Source organism: Bos grunniens, chromosome 22 (assembly GCF_055505025.1).
Source record: "Bos grunniens cultivar Pamir isolate PY7600 chromosome 22, Bosgru_T2T1.0, whole genome shotgun sequence".
Classification (NCBI taxonomy): domain Eukaryota; kingdom Metazoa; phylum Chordata; class Mammalia; order Artiodactyla; family Bovidae; genus Bos; species Bos grunniens.
The window spans coordinates 57,963,496-57,986,914 of NC_141186.1; the positions used below are offsets into that span (position 1 = coordinate 57,963,496).

General features: G+C 48.0%; 1 protein-coding gene across 1 annotated transcript in view; it reads right to left on the reverse strand.

Annotated features, from left to right (window-relative positions):
- FAM194C (family with sequence similarity 149 member C) overlaps nucleotides 1–23,419 on the reverse strand; it is a 55,851-nt gene that overhangs the window by 7,611 nt on the left and 24,821 nt on the right. Inside the window, exons 6-12 of the mRNA XM_086368765.1 lie at nucleotides 20,908–21,060; nucleotides 20,022–20,142; nucleotides 14,826–14,957; nucleotides 9,367–9,490; nucleotides 7,848–8,100; nucleotides 3,017–3,320; nucleotides 878–985 (exon numbers count right to left, since the gene is read on the reverse strand). Of these exons, the coding sequence (XP_086224891.1) occupies nucleotides 878–985; nucleotides 3,017–3,320; nucleotides 7,848–8,100; nucleotides 9,367–9,490; nucleotides 14,826–14,957; nucleotides 20,022–20,142; nucleotides 20,908–21,060 (1,195 nt within the window). The remainder of the gene's footprint in view (nucleotides 1–877; nucleotides 986–3,016; nucleotides 3,321–7,847; nucleotides 8,101–9,366; nucleotides 9,491–14,825; nucleotides 14,958–20,021; nucleotides 20,143–20,907; nucleotides 21,061–23,419) is intronic.

A 23,419-nucleotide genomic window follows, 5' to 3' on the forward strand; every position in this document is an offset into this window, starting at 1 on the left:
CGGCCTCACCGTCCCAGCCTTTGCTCCCTGCAGGCCAGACCGGCTAAAATGCCCCTTCCCAGAGCCCTGGGGCGAGAAAGTGTCTTTCTTCTCAGAGGCCCCTGACCCGCTCTGCCTCCAAGCCACTTATCCCGTATCGCTGATCGTCTGGTCCTGGCGTACGGGGGCCCCCGAGGGCAGGAAACGTAGTTTCTCCTGCTGCTCTCTGAACCCCTACCCCCTGTCTGTCAGTCTCAACAAGAGAGGCCTGTCTGAGGTTTCTGTGCAAGGGTAGCTGTTTGTTGCGGCCCAAACCAACAAGGAGACAACCAACATTCCACAGAAGGAACACAAGTAGAGAAACAGAGACAGTCTCACGTTGCGGCCCAAACCAACAAGGAGACAACCAACATTCCACAGAAGGAACACAAGTAGAGAAACAGAGACAGTCTCACGCTGCAGGTAAAAATCGTAATTAAAAAGCAGGATCTCAAAGCCAGAACATTCTTGGGCAGGCCAGATACCAAAATGAGAGCAGGGTGTGGCCCAGGGCTCCCCACAGCGCCAGTGCCGGCAGGTACCCAGTGCGAACAATGAGGCCATCTGGAGGAGATGATAGAGTGATTCTTTTTCTAAACTGCATTTTCCAAAATCTTTGGGTGAAGCATCCTCTGCCCCTTCAGCCTCCTGGGATGGGGACGCGTGGGGCCAGCCTGGGGTGGGAGGCTGGGTTCGGGGGACGAGGGTCCAGGCTGCAGCCCCAGCTCAATGTGCTGGGGGCCTCTCGGTCTGTGCTGCTCTCTGGGCCTTGGCCTGGCCCCTATGCCTGCAATTCTGTGAGGGTAGCAGCTGCAGAGGCCAGGGTGGTGGCAGCAGGTCGCCCTGGGCCCTGGCTCACCAGAATCATGCCCTGCATCACAGCGTACTTCTTCACCAGCAGGGGCGGGTCCCTCTGCAGCGGGCTGTCCAGGTCGTAGCACAGCAGGCGGTAGGGGTCGTGTCGGCACTGCCGAGAGAGAAAGCAGTGCCTGTCACCCCCACGCCAAGGAGACGCGCTGGGATTCCCACGTTCTCTGCCAGGTCAGGCTCCTCCGAGCCCCGAGCCCCGCACCACAGCCCCTCTAACTCCTGCCCAAGGGCCCTTCAGCCCCTGCTGTGACCGTCCCTTGACCATCCCCAGAGGATGTCTCAGGTCCATTCAGGGCCCTCTACTGGTGAAGATCATCGCAAAGACGACTGCTCACACCACATGACCTCCACGAGCCAGCCTCCTGGGTTCTGCAGGATTTGTTTCTCCCCTTTACCTGGGAGAAGCCCTGCAGAGATCTGCAGGTGAGTCCTGTTCCTGGGGGTCCCCCTTTCCAGGACTCCTCCCCGCTCTGTCTACGCCAGCTGGCTGCCCCTCTGAACACCCCTGGTCACCCAATCCAGCCAGAACCTGAACTGAACTTATACTTCTGGGTACAGCCTGGTCAGTCCAGAGTAAAGCTGGTCTCTCTCCGCTCCTCCTTGGATGCTACAGATCCACTGACATGACTGCTGTGTAATGTGATGTCTTCTGATTTTATCTGTCTTTTGTTCCAGGTGCCCCTAGCTATCCTGTCTGCCCTTTCAGTTTAAAATGTGAAACTGCACCCAGGGTTATAGCTATCAGAGCAGAGGAACATCAGGGAACATTTTTGCCTTAACCGAAGACCCCAGAACGGTGGAACCAGAGTCACTGTGAGATCCACCACCACCCCCGGGCCTGTCCTCTGTCCTCAAATCCCGCCGCTCGCTCCTGCACTGCTTCAATCACCTCAGGCCAGACCTGTACCATTCACACTGCCCACACTGGGCCACCATGCCTTTCCGTACTTCCAGACGATTATTCGTGAACAATGAATAGCCCTGAGATAAACTAAAGTCAACGCTAACCTCCCACATGGCCAGGGATGATATCCATACACGGGCAGATGCAGAGCAGGTACTCAGTAATAATGCTCATGGAATCTAACGAAACTGGAATTGGCTCCAGAAAATACATGTGGCTTTGATGTATGAGCCCCATAGGAAGTCTTCTGGCCTCTGATCAGAAAGGTTCCACTGCCAAGCCCCGGGCCCTGGCTGGCGTGCAGACCCGCAGGGGGACACTCAGGGGTCAGGGAGGTGGCACCCGGGGGAAGAGGGCTGGAGGGGGCATCCCCAGGGCATACGTGGAAACTTAGCACTCAGGGTTGCAGCTGGAGGAAGAGAGGGCCAAGCAATGGGTCTGAGAAGGCCCAGGGCACCGAGGCTCTGCAGGCAGTCAGCAGGACACGGGGCTCTCGTGCTCACACGTGCTCACACCTGGGCCCTCTGCGCCCCGTGGTCTGAGGACGGGGTCACCGCGTGGAGCGTGCCAACCCTGCCGGGAACGGCTAAGACCTGGGAACAACTCTGCAGCAAGGAGACGGGGTGGATTCCACGCACCCCTGACTGACCGACCCCTAGGACTTCAAGCACAGTGAGCTGGAACCTGGAGCAGCCACTCCCCACCCACTTTCACACAGGCCGCTGCCTCCGCTGGGAACACTCACCCACCAGCAAAAGCCTCTCTTCCTGGGAGCCATGAGCTGACCCTGAGGCGGGCAGCCCTGTTCTGGGATCCTACTGGCCCTGTCTTCTCACGGCCCTCGCCGGGGCTGCCATGAGTGCCCCCCGGGCACAGGACCCACACTGGGGTGCTCGGCCATGAACACTCCAGAGCCCTGAGGGTTCCATGGTGAGTGCGGCTCCTCTAAATACTCAGTCTAGTGCATGACCACCATGTGCAGCTTGTGGTCTGGAAGAAAACAGCAGCACCCTGATGGGGCTCAAGGTCAGAACAGGCCCCCACCTTGAGTGGTGACGTTCCTCGGGGACAGCAGCATGAGTGGGAGAGAGTAGGAAGAGCGTGTGCGAAGGCCCAGGGGAAAGGCGATGGAACAGGGCCCCCAGGCGCTCAGTCAGAGGCCCAGCCCATCCCAGCCCTGGGGGTCTCCCCTCCACCCACCTCCTGGGCCTGCACAGGACTCACCTGGATGCAGGGAGAGGCGCGGCCCTGCTGCCGGTGGCTGTAGAGCATGTCCAGCAGCCACTGGAGTTGCCCCGAGCTGGTGGGGTTCTGGCCCGACACGACCCCGAACACCAGCACCTGACTGGGGTCTCGGGGCGCTGACAGGAAGCGCTCCAGCTCCACGTCGGACACCAGGGGCGCCCGCACCAAGCACCTGCAGCCAGCCCGGATGTCCTCTTTGCTAATGAGCTTCCGCAGCACCAGGGGGCAGTCGGAGAGTGAGGCCGCCCACCTGGTGGGGCTGCGAACCTCTCTGGCCTTCCCTCTGCCAGGAAGAACAAGCAGGTGGCACTCAGTGGGCGGGGCGCAGGCTCCAGCAGCCCAGTCCCAGACCCAGGTGGACAAGTCCAGGTGGCCGCGGAGGTGGAGTCGAGATCCAGGCAGTTCTAGCCTGGCCTCCGCCACCAGTGTGCCGCTCTGCCTTCAAGGGGCCCCCTAACCTCTCTGTGCCTCAGTTTCCTCTGGTGCAAAGCGGTATTCACAAGGGAATCCATCCATCCAACAGAATCATCCTGAACACCCTTCTTTCTCACACATCTCATGTCCCATCCAGTCTATCAGCAAGCTTGTCCACTCTACTTTCAAAACAAATCGAGGATCCAACCACTTTCCCTGCCCACACTTCTAGGAACACACCAAAACCCTCAACTGCTCTTGCCTGGCTGCCTGCAAGTGCCTCCTAATGGGTCTCTCAATTATCCTGTTATAACCAGGTGGCTCAGCTGGTAAAGAATCCACCTGCAGTGTGGGAGACCTGGGTTCCATCCCTGGGTTGGGAAGATCCCCTGGAAAAGGGAAAGGCTACCCACTCCAGTATTCTGGCCTGGACAATTCCATGGACTCTATTACATGGGGTCTCAAAGAGTTGTTCATGACTGAGTGACTTTCACTTCACTTCTTAACCAAGTCACACCCAGACATGGACAACTTATGATTATCAAAGGGGAAAAGAGTGTCGAGGGATAAATTAGGAGCTTGGGATGAACATATACACACTACTGTACATAAAATGGGGCTCCCCAGGTGGCCCAGTAGTAAAGAATCTGCCTGTCAATGCAGATTCATGGGTTCAATCCCTGGGCTGGGAGGATCCCCTGGAGGAGGAAATGGCAACCCACTCCAGTATTCTTGCCTGGACAATTCCACGCACAGTGGAGCCTGGTGGGTTACAGTTCATGGGGTTACAAAGAGCGACTGCACACGCATGTACGTACAGAAGATAAGCAACAAGGACCTACAGCACAGGGAACTCCACTCATATCTTGTAGTAACCTGTAATTCTGTAATATCATTTAAGGAAAATAACCTGAAAAGGTGTGTGTGTACTTTGTTGTATGCCTGAAATGTTATTAATCAACTATGCTGTTGTTGTGTTTACTCACTAGGTCGTATCTGACTCTTTGTGACTGCATGGACTATAGCCCGCCAGATTCCTCTGTGCGGATTTCCCAGGAAAGAACACTGGAGTGGGTTGCCATTTCTTCCTCCAGGGGATCTTCTTGACCCAGAGATTGAACCCTCATCTCCTGCATTGGCAGGTGGATTCTTAACCACTGAGCCACCAGGGAAGCCCATTAATCTATTACACTTTAAAAACATTTTTAAGAGTCAAGTCACACCATGTCACTACTCTCTTCCAGCTCCCATCTGCACAGGATAAGAGCCAAAGTCCCTGCGAGGCCCTCCAAGCCTGTGCTTGATCCGGCTCCTTTCTCGCCCCCTTGCTCGCTGCACCAGGCGCTGTGGCCTCGTCTCACCCTCCAACCTCAGGGCCTTTGCTCCTGCCATTCCTGCTGCCTGCTTGGCTCTACCCCCAGACACCCACTTTCTCACCTTCTTCATGCCTCTGTGCAAATGTCACCTTCTCAGTGACACTTTCTCTGACCGTCCTGTTAGGAACTGCATCCTTCCACCACCAACAAACGTCCCCTGTCCTCGCCTATTTTCCTTAGCACTGCTCACAATCCAAAATGATATACATTTTGCCTATTTTGGTTGTTTTATTTCTCCATCCCAACAGAACAAAGATTACATGAATCCATGAGTTTGGAGAGTTCTACTCAGCAGGATAATAGTGAAGATTCAGTTGTTGCTGTTCAGTGGCTAAGCTGTGTCTGACTCTTTGGGACCCCGTGGACTACCAGGTTGCAGGTTCTACCAGCACACCAGGTTCCCAAGTCCTTCACTATCTCCCAGAGTGTGCTCACACTCATGTCCATCGAGTCGGTGATGCCATCCAACCATCTCGTCCTCTGTCACCCCTTCTCCTCTGGCCTTCAATCCTTCCCAGCATCAGGGTCTTTTCCAACGACTTGGCCTTTTGCATCAGGTGGCCAAAGCACTGAAGCTTCAGCTTCAATATCAGTCCTTCCAATGAATATTCTGGGTTGACTTCCCTTAGGATTGACTATTCTGATCTCATGGCAGTCCAAGAGACTCTCAAAAGTCTTCTCCAGCACCATAACTCAAAAAAGTCAGTTCTTTGGCACTCAGTCTTCTTTATGGCTCAACACTCACATCTGTACATGACGACTGGAAAAACCATAGCTTTGACTAGATGGACCTTTGTCAGCTACGTAATGTGCTGCTTTCTAATATGCTGTCTAGGCTGGTCGTAGCTTTTCTTCCAAGGAGCGAGCGTCTTTTACTTTCATGGCTGCAGTCACCATCTGCAGTGATTTTGGAGCCCAAGGAAATAAAATCTGTCATGTTTCCACTGTTTCCCCATCTATTTGCCATGAAGTGATGGGACCGGATGCCATGATCTTAGTTTTTTGAATGTTGAGTTTTAAGCCAACTTCTTCACTCTCCTCTTTCACCCTCATTAAGAGGCTCTACAGTTCCCCTCACTTTCTGCCATTGGAGTGCTATCATCTACATAACTGAGGCTGTTGATATTTTTTTCCCAGCAATCTTAATTCAAGCTTGTGATTTATCCAGCATAGCATTTCACACGATGTACTGCGCATAGAAGTTACATAAGCAAGGTGACAACATACAGCTTGTTGCACTCCTTTCCCAATTTGGAACCACTCAGTTGTTCATGTCTGTTTCTAACTGCTGCTTCTTGACCCACATAGAGGTTTCTCAGGAGACAGGCAAGGTGGTCTGGTATTCCCAACTCTTAAAGAATTTTCTGTAGTTTGCAGTGATCCACACAAAGGCTTTAGCAATAGTCAATGAAGCAGAAGTAGATGTTGTCCTGGAATTCTCTTGATTTCTTTATGATTCAACAAATGCTGGTAATTTGATCTCTGGTTCCTCTGCCTTTTCTAAACCCAGCTTGTACATCTGGAATTTCTCAGTTCACATACTGCAGAAGCCTAGCTTGAAGGATTTTGAGCATAATCTTGTTAGCATGTGAAATGAGAGCAACTGTACGATAGTTTGAACATTCTTTGGCATTGCCCCTCTTTGGGACTGGAATGAAAACAGATCCTCATAAAATAAAATGAACAGTCTCTGTGGACCTACAGGATCTAGCAGACATACACATACTCTATGACAGCCATTTCACATCCAGGAACATCCCAACTAGAAAGAAGGACATATGCAAACACCAGCATGGTTTGTCATTACCCAAACGGTAACCAACCTAAATATTTGTCAACATTAGGATGTGCAAAATTTTTAGTGTAATCCTACAATAGATTATTACATAGCAATGAAAAGAGGCAGAATTTTGCCACACAGAACAACATGGATAAATCTCACAGTATAACATTGAGCAAAAGAGGCCAGACCCCAAAGGATACATACTGAATGGTTCTATTGAAATAAGTTAAAAAATAAACACAAAGCTATGAAAGGGAAATTCTACTACTTCTTGGGGCCGATGGGGTATGCTCACTTACAGATACACACTGAGCTATACACTTAGGATTTTTTTTTTCATTTTTCTGTATTTTATAAAAATCTTTAAAGCATATAAGAGATACCTTGATCCTATGCATTTTTCTAAGTTTTCTTGAAACCTCATGAATCAGATGGTGTCACTTCCTGCCTTACAGCTGCACAACGGCTTCCTCTGAGGCTCACGGGTGCGCCTGGCCCGGCTCCTGCCTGCCTTTCTGTGCTCACTCTGCACCCCTCTCCCACCTTCCTCACGATGCCCTGCCCTGGCCTCCTCACTTTCCCTCACACACACCAGACTCGTTCTTGTCTCGAGGTCCCTGTGCCTGTTTCGTCCTCTGCCTCACGTTCCTTCCCATCCTTCTTCGTTTCTAATCCTTCAGGCCTCTATTAACATATCTCTTCAGAACTGCTTCCCCGACCGTCTACCTAGGGGAACACATACCACCCCCCTTCCCAGTCACTCTCCATGCTTGGGGTGGGCTGGCCTTTTACCAGATGGTAAAAATCCTGGTCTTTGCAGCGCCAGTGGTCTCATTCACAGTGACGCACCATTTTTGTCCTCGCAGGAAAGCTGTTACAGACCACAGATGAAGGAGTGGGCATGGGTATGTCCCAATAAAACCTTACTTATGGGTCCTGAGGTTGGAATTTCCTGTCATTTCACATGTCACAAAAAACTCTTGTTTTTCCTCCTAAGCATTTAAAAACATAAACATGACTCTTAGCTAGCCCATAAACAAAGCAGGCAGTGGGGGCCAGATTTCAGCCCTGGCTGTAGTTTGCCAGCCTATGCTCTAACCCTTTCTACTTTCTTCCCAGGCTTTATCCCCATGTAAAATATTTTAGCTGTCCACATGTCTCTCTTCTATCTTTTCTCCGTTTTTGTCCACCGTTGTGAGTCTCCTACCCATCTTAGCATCTGACACATGAAGCCCACCTGCGTGGAGCCATGGCCTTGGTGTGGAACTTGCTGGGCTTCTTCCGCGTGGGGCTCACAGGAGCCGACTCAGGCTCTTCCTTTGAAGCTACTTCAATCAAGGACTCGGGTCGGGCTGACTGCGACCGTAATGATAGCATATCTCCTGAGTACAGACTCAGCTTGGTGCTGCGCTCGGGGAAGAGCCCGGACTTCAGTCTGGTCCGATTGACTTCTGCCTCTTCCTTTACTGGGTATTTGATGGTGAACAGGCCTGTGGACAGAAGACCCTGGGGTTGCTCCCCTGGCCACCGTGCCCTCTCTGAGCCTGCGCCGCCTAGAGTCTGATGCAGGACTGCCCCCACTACTGTTGTCTGGCCCAGTGCTCCCACCCCAGTGCGAGTGGTGGGCCAGTCAGAGATGGCCGACTGGAAGAACACATCAGTCTCAATTCTGGCCCTCTGTCACGAACCCAGCTCTGATCCCTCCTGCCCTGTGGGCCTGTTTCGTTCAGCTTTGTGTTCTTATAGCACTCAGTGTAGAGGCTGGGTGCCCAACGCGTCCCCGCTGTTCCTGGTGCCTCCAACTCTGTTCTTTGCTGTACTTACTTTTTCTTTTGCTTTCTCTACTACACTGGCCAGAGACCTCTCATTTCTTCATTCACTTACCAAACATTTCCTCAATGTCGGGCACTGGGCATAAAGATGATCCCCCACAGGGTTCCCTGCCTCTGGGAACTCCAAGCAGGAGTTGGGGACAGGGATGGGAAAACAAAGAAATATTCATAATGCTAGGAGGGAAGACTTATACTTAGAGCATGGACAAAGTGCTGTGGGAGCCCAGAGGAGTGTGTGGTCTGCTAGAAGGTATGGGAAGGCTTTCCAGAGGCAGCACGTAGCTGAACTGAGTATTTAGGGACAAGAAGCAACTCCCCAGGGAGGCCGTGGGGGGCACCACTGCCCTTGTGTGCCCAGCCAGGGGGTGGCATGGGGTGGGACAATCAATGTTTCTCCGTACCCCGGCCCATGAGCAGTGAGGAGGATAGCCCAGATATGGGAGGGGTCTCGAGGCCACCCACGCTGGCCCTGGAGACTCTGCGGGCATGACAGGGTCAGCCTGATGACTTGGCTGCTTTTCTCTCTTCTACCAAGACCTTCAACAAGGAGAAGAATAGGGGGTGCAAGTGGATGATGGACGATATGGGAGATGGAGCCAAAAAGTGAACCCTGTATAGGTGGGTATGAGGAGAGAGAGAGCAACAGAAAGACCAAGAGAGACCCAGGAAAAAAGCAATCATGTGGAGACATAAAGACACACAGAGAGCTCTCAGAAGCTGAGGCTGGCAAAGGCCGCCATTATCAGCTGAACGGCCCTGAGGAAGCTCCTTCCCCACTCTGAGCCTCGTCACTCCATCACCAGTGGGGAATCCTGCGGCGCCATCTCCCTGGGGTGGTGAAGAGCTGTCCTTGGAGGTGACCTGAAGGCGGCCGAGGACCTGGGAAGCCTGAGACAGGACTGCACCCCCGTTTCTGCCCCCTACCTGCCGCCAGCAGGATGGAGTTCATGAACTGGGACACTGTCTTCTGAAACCGCCTCTTGATCTCTGCCAGGGCCCGGCTCATCTTAGATATCTTTTCGTCCATGATGCTGATTCTGCGGGTTATCTAGGGAGAGGCCGAGGGAAGGGCATCAGCAGCAGCCCCACTGGGAGCCGTCTGCCCAGCCCAGTGACCACAGGCATGGCCCTGGGACAGAGGATGTGCTGTCCCTGCAGGGGACCCACCTTGTCCCCTCGGCCCAGTGAATTCCTGCACGCTGACTCAATCTGCCTCAAATGTCCCCTACCCCCAGGGACGCTGGTTGCTCTGGGCAGAACTGTTCCTTGCCTTGGACCCCCACTGTGGTCTCTATGCGGTCTGAAGTCAGAGGTTAGGTAGCCCTTTGTGATCAGCTGCGTGGAAGCCTGTCTCCCCAACCAGACTCCAACCTCCTGGAGGACAAGCATCGGCTCTTGGTCTCCCTTGTATCTGGGAGCCAATCACACAGGAGGTGCTCAGTTTATGCTTGTTGTATTCTGAGTAACTGTATGGACAAATGCCTCTCAGGATCCTCTGCTGCCTGCATGACCCTCAGAACCCTTTTCACCCTGCTGGCAGCTCTCAGCTGAGAGGCCGCCGTGTGCCAGGGTTCCATAGACTGACTGGTACCCATGGGCACCAGGCCAGGTCTCTAGCTCAGTTTGGGATTACTGCAAAGGGCCACCTTGGCTCCACGGCTCCTGGGAGGCGAGTTGAGGCCATCCTGCAGGTCAACCTCTGCTTCTGCTGGGGTGGATCGAGGCTCAGCTTCTGGAGCTCATGCAATCAGTGTCTGACTTTTTTTCCAGGAAGTCCTGGCCGACTTGCTAAGCCAGCAGTAATCACTCTCCATGCTGAGCTTGCACACCTGCTCATTCCTGGCTTTTCTGCCCTGGATTCTGATCACCTTTTACTTTCTTTATCCCTAAAACTTCACCAGTCCCCTGAAGCAGGGTCCATGATGTCTGTCTCTCCCACTTCACACAGAGGAGGTGGGAAGTAATTTTTCCCCTGAAGAACTGAAGCCTCAAGTAGAGAATAGGGTGGGTGGTGGACAGATTTTTGAAGAACAGTGGCGTCAGCTACATGTCTCTCTTTGTCCTGCAGGCAAGGCTTCTGTAAAAAATGCCCCGATTAACAGCAAAGCCTGAACCATCCTTCTGATGGTTGGTCCCAATCTCTGTCTCTGGACTAATTTTATTTATTTTTAATTTATACCCAGTCTTGCTTCCAAAAAGGATTTGAGGCAGTACTGGGTGAATAAAGCATTTAAAATGAGGCATTTCCTTGCTTCCAAAGTGCTGCCTTGATAGAAATACTTAGTGAGGAGCCTGACTGCAGGGCCATAAAATCTGGGACTGCCACTCTACCTGTCACTCTGATGGGTGGTTCCTTCCAGGGTAATGCGTGTCTGGGGAACCATTTAACAAGTTTTCCAATGACAGGGACTGTGAGGGAAGAGGCCACCTTACCCGCATCCCTCAGCTTCCCTAGATGACCACAGGTTTGCTGATGGGTGACAGGTAGCCCCAAATACACACACACACACACACACTCATGATGGAGCTGAACGGAATTTTAAAATCCCAGGAAAGAAGTGTGGGAAAGTTGGGTGGGCCTTTACACTTTACTATACAAATGGGGAATCTGAGACCCAGGACGGGATGGTAGATGAGATGGCCCGAGGCCCCCTCCTAGACAAGGATCTCTCTCTCAAGATTTCATATAAAAATACTGAGATGTTTAACCTGCAAGCGAGGCTTGACATTTGGAAATCCTGCTACCCACGATAAGCTTAATAGTTCTTCATTTGTTGTTTTTCTGGTCAGAAGGTTGTAAAATCCAGTACACCACCCTGCATTCTCAAAGAGAAGGGGTTATGACGAGGATGCTTTGGGGCAAGTCAGTTTCCTCTGTCAACATCAACATCGAGGCTACCATCGAGAATGCAGTGGTTTTCAGAAGCTGTTTTAATGTATTTGCCTATTTATCCCTACGCTAAATGTCCCCAAGACAGTTATGCTTTTTGAGTTACAACGTTCGTATATGATTTCAATACCTTAAACCATGAAATTTTTGCACCTTGTTTTATGTCGCTGGATATGTTCCAGTGTTTCCTACTTTACAGTCTGTGGGAACTTAAATAGAATTTATATCCTGTGGTTGTGTGAAAATTGTATATCTAAATGTTAAGTATGTTGAATTGGTTCATAGTGCTCTTCATGTCTACGGTATCCTTCTACTTTTTCCAATCTATTAATTCTATTAATTTTTGAGTTTCATATTGAAATTGCAACTAAAATCTTAATTTCTCTACTTAAAAAATAACTGTAATATACAGTAGAACTGTATGTAAGTTTGTTCTGTATTTTTCAAATCTCCTGTAAATGTGTTACCATACTTTTATAATTTAAAAAAATAAAAAAGAAAGAGTTACAGTGTACTTGTTAATAAACAACTTTCAGCTTCCTTCTGCACCGTCAGCCTCTGCAAGCTTCTTTAGTGGGAATTCCACCTTTAGATTCCTGCCGTAGATCTGCTAGAAATATAAGGCAAGCTGCACATGTGGTTTTAAATGTTTCTGAAGCCACATTAAAAAGTTCTCAGAAGATGAAATAAATTCTAATAACATATTTATCTAACACAATACGTCAAAAATATGATGACTGCAACATGTAATCAAAATAAATGATCGGTAAGAACTGTGACGTTCGCTTTTCACACTGAGTCTTTGAAAGCGTGTGCTTTCACTTCCAGCCCATCTCAGCCTCGAGCTGTCACATTTCAAGTGCTCAATAGGCATTTGTGACTCACACTACCGTGTTGGAACACAAGGCTTTGGACCTCTAATTCTAGCTCACGAAGGCTGCACTTAGTTAAGGAAATGTAAGATGTGAATGACTGTGGGGCTTTCCGAGGCCCAGAGGGCATGTTTGGATGTGGGCTTAAACGTGACTTCTCTCGGCTGTTTCATGAGGGTCTTCAACTGCTTACATCATGGTTCTCAGCCGTGTTCCAAATTTGAAAGATTATCAGACAGGAGGGTGCCAGGAAAAAGATGCATTACTGCAATTTTACAGGCACAAAATTTTTCTATTACCTACTGCCTCGATAAATCAATGCACATTTAAAAAATACAGTATCAAAAGGTTTTCAAGAAATATAGACATGGGACTGCATACATTCTGTGTACTTAGGCACCCAACAGTGACATTCAGAGTAAGAGCAGGGGACCACATTGACAGGATGGACTCAGCACAGTCATCTGTCTCAGCCCAGAGGGACTCAAAACCCGGAGGCTGCTTTGTCTTAGGTGTGGGGAGTGTAGGCTGAAGTCACAGGCATCTCAGTTTCCTGGCTGCTTGATGAGACCCTTGAATGAACCCAGCACCCCTTCAGCTTCCCTCGCTCCCCTACACCAAGCTGGTGAAGCTGCATCACAACCACGGTGATGCTTGTGCCCCTTCCATTAGGCTGAACGTATTCACAGACAAGAAGGAGTGAGGCTTCTTAAATATCCCTGGCGGGCAATCCAGCACATGGCAGCTGCCAATTCATGTTTATTGAATTAGCTAATCAATTTTAAAAGTTGAAATGCTACCGAAATGTAAGAAAAAACAGTGCAGTGCTTCCCTCCAGGAGAAATACAGGAGTTCTCCGTATCTCGCTCAGGTATCACTGCTGCTGCTGCTAAGTCGCTTCAGTCGTGTCTGACTCTGTGTGACCCCAAAGACGCAGCCCACCAGCCTCCCCCGTCCCTGGGATTCTCCAGGCAAGAACACTGGAGTGGGTTGCCATTTCCTTCTCCAATGCATGAAAGTGAAAAGTGAAAGGGAAGTCGCCAAGTCGTGTCCGACTCTTAGCGACCCCATGGACTACAGCCCACCAGGCTCCTCTGTCCATGGGACTGTCTCCAACAAATGTCTGCCTCGCCTGTGCCCACAGAAAGGGAAACTGGGACACTTCTGAGAGTTAAAGTGAAGTGAAAGTTGCTCAGTTGTGTCTGACTCTTTGCCACCCCATGGGCTATACAGTCCATGGAATTCTCCAGGCCAGAATACTAGAGTGGGTAGCCATTCCCTTCTCCAGGGGATCTTCCCAACCCAGGGATCAAACCTAGGTTTCCTGCATTGCAGGTGCATTCTTTACCAGCTGAGCCACAGGGGAAGCCTAAGAGTGGAAGGGAAGCTACTAATCATTTCTGGGCTGACAGGTGTAAGCCAGGACTGGGCCGGGGAAGACTGGGAGGTGTGGTCCCCCTGCTTCTACTCCAAGCAAGCCAATCCCCTGTGTGTAATGCCAGTGGCTGGTGCCACCAAGGAGTCCTTGGCTACCCCAGTGTCTCACAGTGAATGTCAACTGTTCTCCTCTAGACTTTAAACTCCTGGGGGATCAGGGACTTTGTCCCCTTCATCCTATCCATCTCTCTGCAATACTATGGACCGGCACAGAGGAGGTTCCATGAAGACCCAGTGAATGATGAACTGGGTTTCCAGACTCTGCCACTGTCTCACCTGGCCCCTTAGCAAGTACTTCATCTAAAGCAGTCCTCATACTGAGTCCTGGGGCAACAGACACAAGTAGGAATCCCCAGTTCAGTAGAGAAGGCTGGCTTATAAATAAAGCAGTGTTGGAATGAGGTGAATCATGGCTGGGAGGGCTGAGTAAGGGGCCAGGAGTACTCTACCTGGGACAGGCAAGGAGGTGGTGGAGAGGATCAACACGTGGGCAGTGGTTCTATCCAGCACCATCTCTTCCTCTTCTGCCAAAAGCACCATAATCTTCCTTCAGGAACACACTCCTGCCTACTCATCTGCTCAAGTGGTATACCAGGGGCTGATCACACCCCTCGGCTCCTGGGTTGGACACGACACTCAAGCCTGGCCAGTGAGAGCACCACACACTTCTGGCCACAGAGAACATTCCAGGTATGGGCACCAGATGGAGCCAATGATGTTAGTGTGGGCAGCTCTACTGGAACACATAGCGAAAGAGGCTCTTTTTCTCTTGGGAAAACCGAAGCTGGAAGAACAATGAGCCTGCAGAGGCTCATGACCATCTGGTCACCGTAAGGTGAGGAAAACTCCTGGAGAACGAAGCCAACAAAGAGGAGGGCAGAGCGAGGGGATGGGAAGATCTCACAGAATGCTTTGAGGGCCTGGATCCAGTCATGTCTGACGCTGCCTATCTACAGACTGACTTCTCAGCTTACTGAGCCTACACTGTCTCTTCCCATGCTTAAGCTAGTCTGCACTGGATTCTGAGGCACCTGAAAGACACTCGACACAAGTTTCAGAGAGAAGACAGTACTAAAGTCTGACACTGAATGATGAGCAGTCCACTAGGCAGGGAAAGAGGTCAGGCCTTGTATGGGGTGAGACGCTCTGGGCTCAGCCCCAGGTGACTGGTCTATGAGCCTTACCCGCTTATCGTGCGATATCCCGTGGGGACAGTTGCTGGCCGATATGGGGAGCGTTACTGTCTCATTCATGGAGGTGAAGGTGACCATCATAGCGTCCTGCCCGAGCACCGTCAGCTTCATTTGCTCATTCACCTGTGGATGAAGGAACCAGGACTCGGTGGGTCCCTGCTTCTGCTGTCCCACCTACTGTTCCTGACACATCGCAAAACACAAAGCCCCTCTCAGCCTGGGGCTGAGGGAGCCATAAGATCTTTCTGGTTATTATGTTAGAATCTTGCTTTCATGGAGAAGACAAAAGAATCCCCATTTCTCTTTGAGGGATCAGCAGAAAAAGTAAGGATGTTTCTTTACCACTGCCCCTTCCCTTTCCAACCCAAACTTGTAAGCAGCTACGAAGGAGATGGAGGGATCCAATAGCCGAGTCAGCTCTTACCAGGTTGATTTCCCCCACAGAATGGGAAAAAATACAACAAAACAACTATCCCAAGGCTCATAAGAGTGAGCAAAACAGGCAGATTTCTGAGTCAAAACTTAAAAGGACCAACATGGGATGAGTTCTTTCTGGCCCAAAGAACCAAAGGACAAAACCTGGGGCAAGCCACAGTCACAGGAAAGTAAGGAGAGCTTTACAGAAGGGGTAGAGAAAGAGAGTCCTGGATGCTACTGATAATCAGGCCACGGCTCTAGCTGATCCCTGGACCACGTGTGAACAGTGCAGACTCAAGGCAGCTTACTTCCAGGGAAACAGAAAACTGAACTGAGATTTGAGCTGCTGCCCACTACTGGTGAGACAAGGTTTGCACTATAACTCTAAGTAAGTCCACTGCCTGTTAAAACAAAACAGTCAACACATCAGAGCTCAGAGACTCCAAAACATAACATCCACAATGCCGGCAATCCAGAACGACTCAACATGTGAAGAACCAGTGACGTGTGAGCCATTCTCAAGGCAACAAATAACCAATCCTGTCTGATATGTCCCAGATGTTGAAATTAGCAGACAAGGCTTTATAGCAGCTAATTTAACTATGTTCGATAAAGCAAAGAAAGACATACCTCTGATGAAAAAAATTAGGAAACCTCAGCAGAGAAACAGAAAATATAAAAAGCAGCTAAATGGAAATTACAGAGTTGAAAATAAATACCTGGAATTTCTAACCTTCCTAGGATTAGCACAACAGCAGAATGGAAACGACAGAATAAAGTCAGTGAACTTGGAGATATATCCATGTAAATTATGTAATCTGAAAAATAAACAGAAAAATATTAAACAACAACAAAAACAGCAGAGCTTCAGGGACCTTCAGGACAATCTTCAGTTCAGTTCAGTCGCTTAGTCATGTCCGACTCTGCAACCCCATGAATCGCAGCACGCCAGGCCTCCCTGTCCATCACCAACTCCCGGAGTTCACTCAGACTCACGTCCATCGAGTCAGTGATGCCATCCAGCCATCTCATCCTCTGTCGTCCCCTTCTCCTCCTGCCCCCAATCCCTCCCAGCATCAGAGTCTTTTCCAATGAGTTAACTCTTCGCAAGAGGCAGCCAAAGTACTGGAGTTTCAGCTTTAGCATCATTCCTTCCAAAGAAATCCCAGGGCTGATCTCCTTCAGAATGGACTGGTTGGATCTCCTTGCAGTCCAAGGGACTCTCAAGAGTCTTCTCCAACACCACAGTTCAAAAGCATCAATTCTTCGGCACTCAGCCTTCTTCACAGTCCAACTCTCATATCCATGCATGACCACAGGAAAAACCATAGCCTTGACTAGACAGACCTTTGTTGGCAAAGTAATGTCTCTGCTTTTGAATATGCTATCTAGATTGGTCTTAACTTTCCTTCCAAGGAGTAAGTGTCTTTTAATTTCATGGCTGCAGTCACCATCTGCAGTGATTTTGGAGCCCCAAAAAATAAAGTCTGACACTGTTTCCACTGTTTCCCCATCTGTTTCCCATGAAGTGATGGGACCAGATGCCATGATCTTCGTTTTCTGAATGTTGAGCTTTAAGCCAACTTTTTCACTCTCCACTTTCACTTTCATCAAGAGACTTTTTAGTTCCTCTTCACTTTCTGCCATAAGGGTGGTGTCATCCGCATATCTGAGGTCATTGATATTTCTCCCGGAAATCTTGATTCCAGCTTGTGTTTCTTCCAGCCCAGCGTTTCTCATGATGTACTCTGCATAGAAGTTAAATAAGCAGGGTGACAATATACAGCCTTGATGTACTCCTTTTCCTATTTGGAACCAGTCTGTTGTTCCATGTCCAGTTCTAACTGTTGCTTCCTGACCTGCATACAGATTTCTCAAGAGGCAGGTCAGGCGGTCTGGTATTCCCATCTCTTTCAGAATTTTCCACAGTTTCTTGTGATCCACACAGTCAAAGGCTTTGGCATAGTCAATAAAGCAGAAATAGATGTTTTTCTGGAACTCTCTTGCTTTTTCCATGATCCAGCAGATGTTGGCAATTTGATCTCTGGTTCCTCTGCCTTTTCTAAAACCAGCTTGAACATCAGCAAGTTCATGGTTCACGTATTGCTGAAGCCTGGCTTGGAGAATTTTGAGCATAAAAGGTCTAAAATACATGTAATTGGAGTCTCAGAAGAGATGGAAAGAGATTGGAGCACTCCCCCCACCCCCAAATAGGGGCAGAAGACTTCCCAAATTTGATGAAAGATGTGAATTTACAGATTAAAGAAGCTCAGTAAACCCCAAACAGAATTTATATGAAGATAACCACATGTAGAAACATCAGAGTCAAACTTATAAAACAAAAACAGAAAATCTTGAAAGCAGCTAGAGAAAATGAACAATGATTTAAATAACCACAGATTTCTCATCAGAAACTATGGAGGACAGATACAATGGAACATCTTTAAAATGCTAATGTTTTAAGAAGTCAAACAGAATTCCATACCCAACAAAAATATTTTTTCATAAAAACATTTTCCACATGAAAAACAATAGAATTTGTTGCCAGAAGATGTTCATTTCAAGAAATGCTAAAGGAAGTTCTTCAGGCTGAAGAGAAATGATACCAGGAGGAAAACAGATTTTCAGAGAGGAATGAAAACGCTGGGAATGGTAAACATCTGGGCAGAAACAAACTAGCCACTGTAGCCTTCAAGACAGATGCAAACTCCTGGCCTGATATCCAATGCCTCTTGCCTCCACCCCATGATACACACAGCCCTGGCCTCTTTTCTTGCATGAAAAGCACCTGTGAACTTTTAACAACGCCACACTGCCGCCTAACTTTGGAGACACTACTCCTCTACCCAGAGTTCTTTCCCTCCTTCTTATCTGTATCTATGAAAACAGTATGCACACTCGTGTTACACCTCAAGGCCACCTTGTCTTCCAGGCCACCCCTGACTGCACCAGACCCTGCTGTGCATTTCTGCATGCAGCTCTAGGGCCTAGAAGAATGAACTGAAACGCACTGCTGAAACACCCTCCCCACCATTGTTTCTTTCAGTTCTCACAAAAGCAGTGTGAGGCAAGGACGGAGGCTCTGGTGACCCATCTTGTACTGATCAGACACCAAGGCTCAGAGAAGCTGAGTGGTTTTTAGAAAGCTGCACAGCCAGGGTTCAGCAAGACATTAGTACTTGGCTCCTCAGATCCTCATCCCAGTTCTCTGTCTACTTGGCCACACTGACATATAATACGGTACCTGCTTGCGAGCAACTTATAATCTTTTTGAATTGTAAACTTTTCATACAACTACAAAATGTTAAATATTAAGGCAATAACAATACACATCTAGACTGGGGAGCTGGGACCTGGTCAAGCAGAAAGACTTGTGAAAACTACAAAATCCAGAACCCATGGCAGACCAACTGAATCTGGATCTCTGTGGAGCTGTGTCTGGGGTCTGTTAAAAGTTCCATGGGTGATTCTGATATTCAGCCACAATTGAGAACCTCTTCATTGCATAACTAATTGTCCAATGACTGAAATTCCTCATTTCAGTGTGGATTGCCTTTTAATCCAGACAGTGGGTCCTGGAAGAAGAGAGAAATGGGCATGAACTGGAGAGCCACAAAGATAGGAAGTCTGACTAGGGGTTTGAAGGAAGAATGATTTGGATTGGCAGAGCGAGAAGATGTATTTCAGGCCAATGGGGTGGGAAAGGTGAGTCATGTTCAAAGACTTGAATGTTTCTAAACAGAGGTATGGACTACAGGAATTGGTTTATAAGAATGAGAATCCAGTGGCCAATGTAGAGGATGAACAGGAAGGGCATGAGATAGGATGTGTGAGCCCCACCATAAACTCCAAGAGTGATTCTGTCTGTTAACTCTTACCTTGGGTGGATTCTGTGTTCTATGATCTTTCTCTGAATCCCAACCCACGAGCTAATCCCTGTCTCACAGTGCTTACCCTCCTCTACCACATATTATTCCCCTAGATTTCTAAGTTCCTTGAGGGGTATAATCTACCTTTCTATCCCCAAGGTTGATGATTTTAAACAATGGGTGATTTCTGCCCCTCAGAGAACCTCTGGCGCTGTCTGGAGATATTTTTGGTTGTTCTAACTAGGAGAGTGGGTATCACTGGCATCTGGGGTGATACTGATAAATATCCCACAATGCACAGTTATCACAAAGAATTACCCATCTCAAAATGTCAGTGGTTCCAAGGACGAGAAACTCTGCCATAGGTAAAGTGATAAGCACACCTAATTTGCTTTATTAGTAAATTAATGTAATCAGTTGTTATTTAGTACTAGTAATTCAACGTTAACTTATTAGTAAACTTTGAAGAATAGCTTAACAACCAAAAGAATGAAAAAAGGATTTTTGTCTATCAGCTACCTTTAATGCTCAGGTTTTTTTTATTTCACAGATAGTAAATTACAAAAACAAACACTGATGAGGACCAAAATAACGTAACTTTTCCTACGGCCATATTAGACATTAAAAGTAAAAAAACCATCAACTACTGTAACAGCTAATCCCTAAAATAAAGGACATTTTTAACTATAAAACATAATATTGTTAATAATAAAAATACAATAGGAAGAATATTACTAAGAAAGGTCAGTACAACAGTCTCTGCAGGCAACTGAAAAGTTCACTTCAGCCAACCGTGGGCCACTGCCCATCAACGTGCAGACCTCTGGATGAGATCACAAGCTCCTAGAGGCCATGCCCCTGTCACACAGGCAGCCTCCTGGTTCTTGCTGCCCACCCCTACCTTGTATTCCAGAGAGAGTAAAGTCTCCGTCTTAGAAGTCCAGCTCCACCTGTGGACTACGCAGCCCTTCTGGTCGTTGGTGATACCACCTTCCTCATCCAAGACCAAGACGTATGGGCAGCTAGGAGAGATACATAAATGAGGAGCTGCCTCCAGGCCCCTGAAGGAAGCCCTCATCACTACAGGCTATCAGCAGGCAGGACGCTGAGACTCTGCCCTAGAAGGAAGAACTGTGGACTCTTGCAAGTAGCCCCACTTCCCCCGCCTAACATGGTCTGAGGTCCCTTCACATCTGTTGATGCTACTTGCGGGAGTCTGCTAGGAAGCACAGGTCTGAGGGAGATGGTGGAGACTCAGGCTAAACCCAAGGGAGACAGAAATGGAATGTGTGCCTGCAGCCCAGGAGCTTGAGCATGTAAGATCTCAGGCACCAAAATGGGAAATGGAATACATGTCTCATGAAAGTAAGTCATTCCTTCCAACACAGCTCCTTAAGAGTATCAGACAAAATCCACATTTGGCTGCCAAGAATATGTGCTACCCATGGCCTCTCCTTCACTGTTTCCTAGTATAAAACACTTCTCTTCCCTAAAGAATTCTTCCATGAACCTAGCTGACATTCCACATCTTAGTGTTCTGGGGGAACAAGTGGAGTAGGACTTGGGGAGTTTCCCTTTTGGTGGCTGTGACATGGACCCAGCAAGTAAGGGCCTCAGGGCACCCGTGTCCCTGACGCACCACTTGGGCCCTGCCACGCTGTCCTCCTAGACCTCTGGATGCGGACTGGCCCCTCCTTTCACCAGGGGCTCCTACTTTTTACGTCAGTGCCCCACTTCATCACCCTCAGAGATTCTTCCAGGGGCCAAGACTCCTCCCACCTACTCACCGGGCCTTTAGGTTGTAGTGAACACAGCCCTGGCCTTCAGCATTGAACAGGGCCAGGAAGGAGAAGCTGGGTGTGTCGTTAAAGAGGCAGGTGATGGCTCTCCCTCTGCAGCACGTGGGGATCTGACACATGGCGATGTTTCCAGAGGGATAGCTGGCAGAAATGGTTAAGTAGAAATAACAGAAACTCTCCAGGTTCTGCTCTCAGGTGCCTCATGGAAAGCACAACATTGTAAAGCAACTTTCCTCCAATTAAAATATAAATTAAAAAAAATCCCAATATATGCATAACAGGAGTCCCAAAGATGAAATAGGGGGACAGAAAGAATGTGTGAAGATATAATGGGTGAAAACTTTTCATGGAAGATATGACTGTGCATGTTCAAGAAACTCAACAAACTCCAAGTACAATAAATTCAAACAGAACCACACTGAGACACAGTATCATCAAACGGCATAAAGACAAAGACTCTTCAAAGCAGCAAAAGAAGAGACTTGTCATGTACAAAGGATCCTTAATATGATTGGCCAATTTCTCATCAAAAAACAAGGAGGCCAGAGGTACTGGGATGTAATATTTAAAGAGCTGAAAGAAAAAAGCTATCAACCAAGAAGACTTCTATATTGAGTAAAACTATTCTTCAAAATGAAGGAGAAATTTAAATTTTTCATATAAACTAAAGCTGAGGGAGTTAACCACTAGTACACCTGCCCAACAAAAATGATAAAAGGAGTTCTTAAGGCTGAAATGAAAAAACACTTCTTGCTGTTTTTCAGTCACTAAGTCACGACTGACTCTGCAACTCCATGGACTGCAGCACACCAGGTTCCTTGGTCCTCCACTATCTCCCAGAGTTTGCTCAAATTCATGTCCATTAAGTCGGTAATGCTATCTAACCATCTCATCTTCTGCCTCATCTTTCTTTTTTTGCCTTCAATCTTTCCCAGCATCAAGATCTTTTCCAGTGAATTCGCTCTTTGCAACAGGTGGCCAAAGTACTGGAGCTTCAGCATCAGTCCTTCCAATGAATATTCAGGACTCATTTCCTTTAGGGTTGACTGGTTTCATCTCCATGCTGTTCAAGGGACTCTCAAGAGTCTTCTCCAGCACCACAATTTGAAAGCATCAGTTCTTCAGCACTCAGCCTTCTTTTATGGTCCAGCTCTCACATTCATACATGACTACTGGAAAACCCACAGCTTTGACTATATGGAACTTTGTTGGCCAAGAGATGTCTCTGCTTTTTAATATGCTATCTAGGTTGGTCATAGCTTTCCTTCCAAGGAGCGTCTTTTAATTTCATGGCTACAGTCATTGTCTGCAGTGATTCTGGAGCCCAGGAAAATAAAATCTGCCACTGCTTCCACTTTTTCCTCTTCTGTTTGCCATGAAGTGATGGGACCGGATGCCATTATCTTAGTTTTCTGAATGTTGAATGTTAAGCCAGTTTTTTCACTCTCTTCTTTCACCCTCATCAAGAGGCTCTTTACTTCCTCTTCACTTTCTGCCATTAGAGTGGTATCATCTGCATATCTAAGGTTACTGATATTTCTCCTGACAATCTTGATTCCAGCTTGTGATTCATCCAGCCTGGCATTTTCCATGATGAACTCTACATATAAGTTAAATAGGCAGGGTGACAACTTACAGCTTTGTCATACCCCTTCCCCAATTTGGAAGCAGTCCATTGTTCCATGTCCAGTTCTAACTGTTGCTTCTTGACCCAGACACAGGTTTCTCAGAAGAGAGTTAAAGTGGTCTGGTACTCCCACCTTTTCAAGAATTTTCCACAGTTTGCTGTGATCTGCACAGTCAAGGCTATAGTGTACCCAGTGAAGCTGACATAGATGTTTTTCTGGAATTCCCTTGCTTTCTCCATGATCCAATGAATGTTGGAAATTTGATCTCTGGTTCCTCTGCCTCTTTGAAATTCAGCTTGTACATCTGGAAGTTCTCGGTTCAGGTACTGTTGAAGCTGAGTTTGAAGGATTTGGAACCTAACGTTGCCAGGATGTGAAAACACACTTGAAAATAACTCAAAGACATACAAAGGAACAAAGAACACTGATAAAGGTAACCACATAAGTAAATATATAATTTCAGTGTTATATTATTTTTGGTTTATAAGTATTTTTTCCCATATAATTTGAAAGGACAATTACATAAAATAATAATTGTAAATCTATGTTAATGGCACACAATGTATATATAAAGAGTTAATTTCTGTTAATAACAAAATAAAGGAGGCAGAATGGAGCTGTATAGGAGCAGAGTCTTATATGCTATTGAGCTTACGCTGGTATTTACTCAAACTAATTTGTTGTCAATTGTAATTAATTTCTTGGGGCTATTGTAACTAAGTATCACAAACTGGATGACGTAAACAGCAGAAGTTTATTCTCTCATGGTCTGGAGTCTAGAAATCTGAAATCAAAGCACTGATAGGGCTATGTTCTCAGAGGCTCTGGGGAAGAACACTTCCTTGCCTCTTCCTATTTTTCTGGTGGTTACC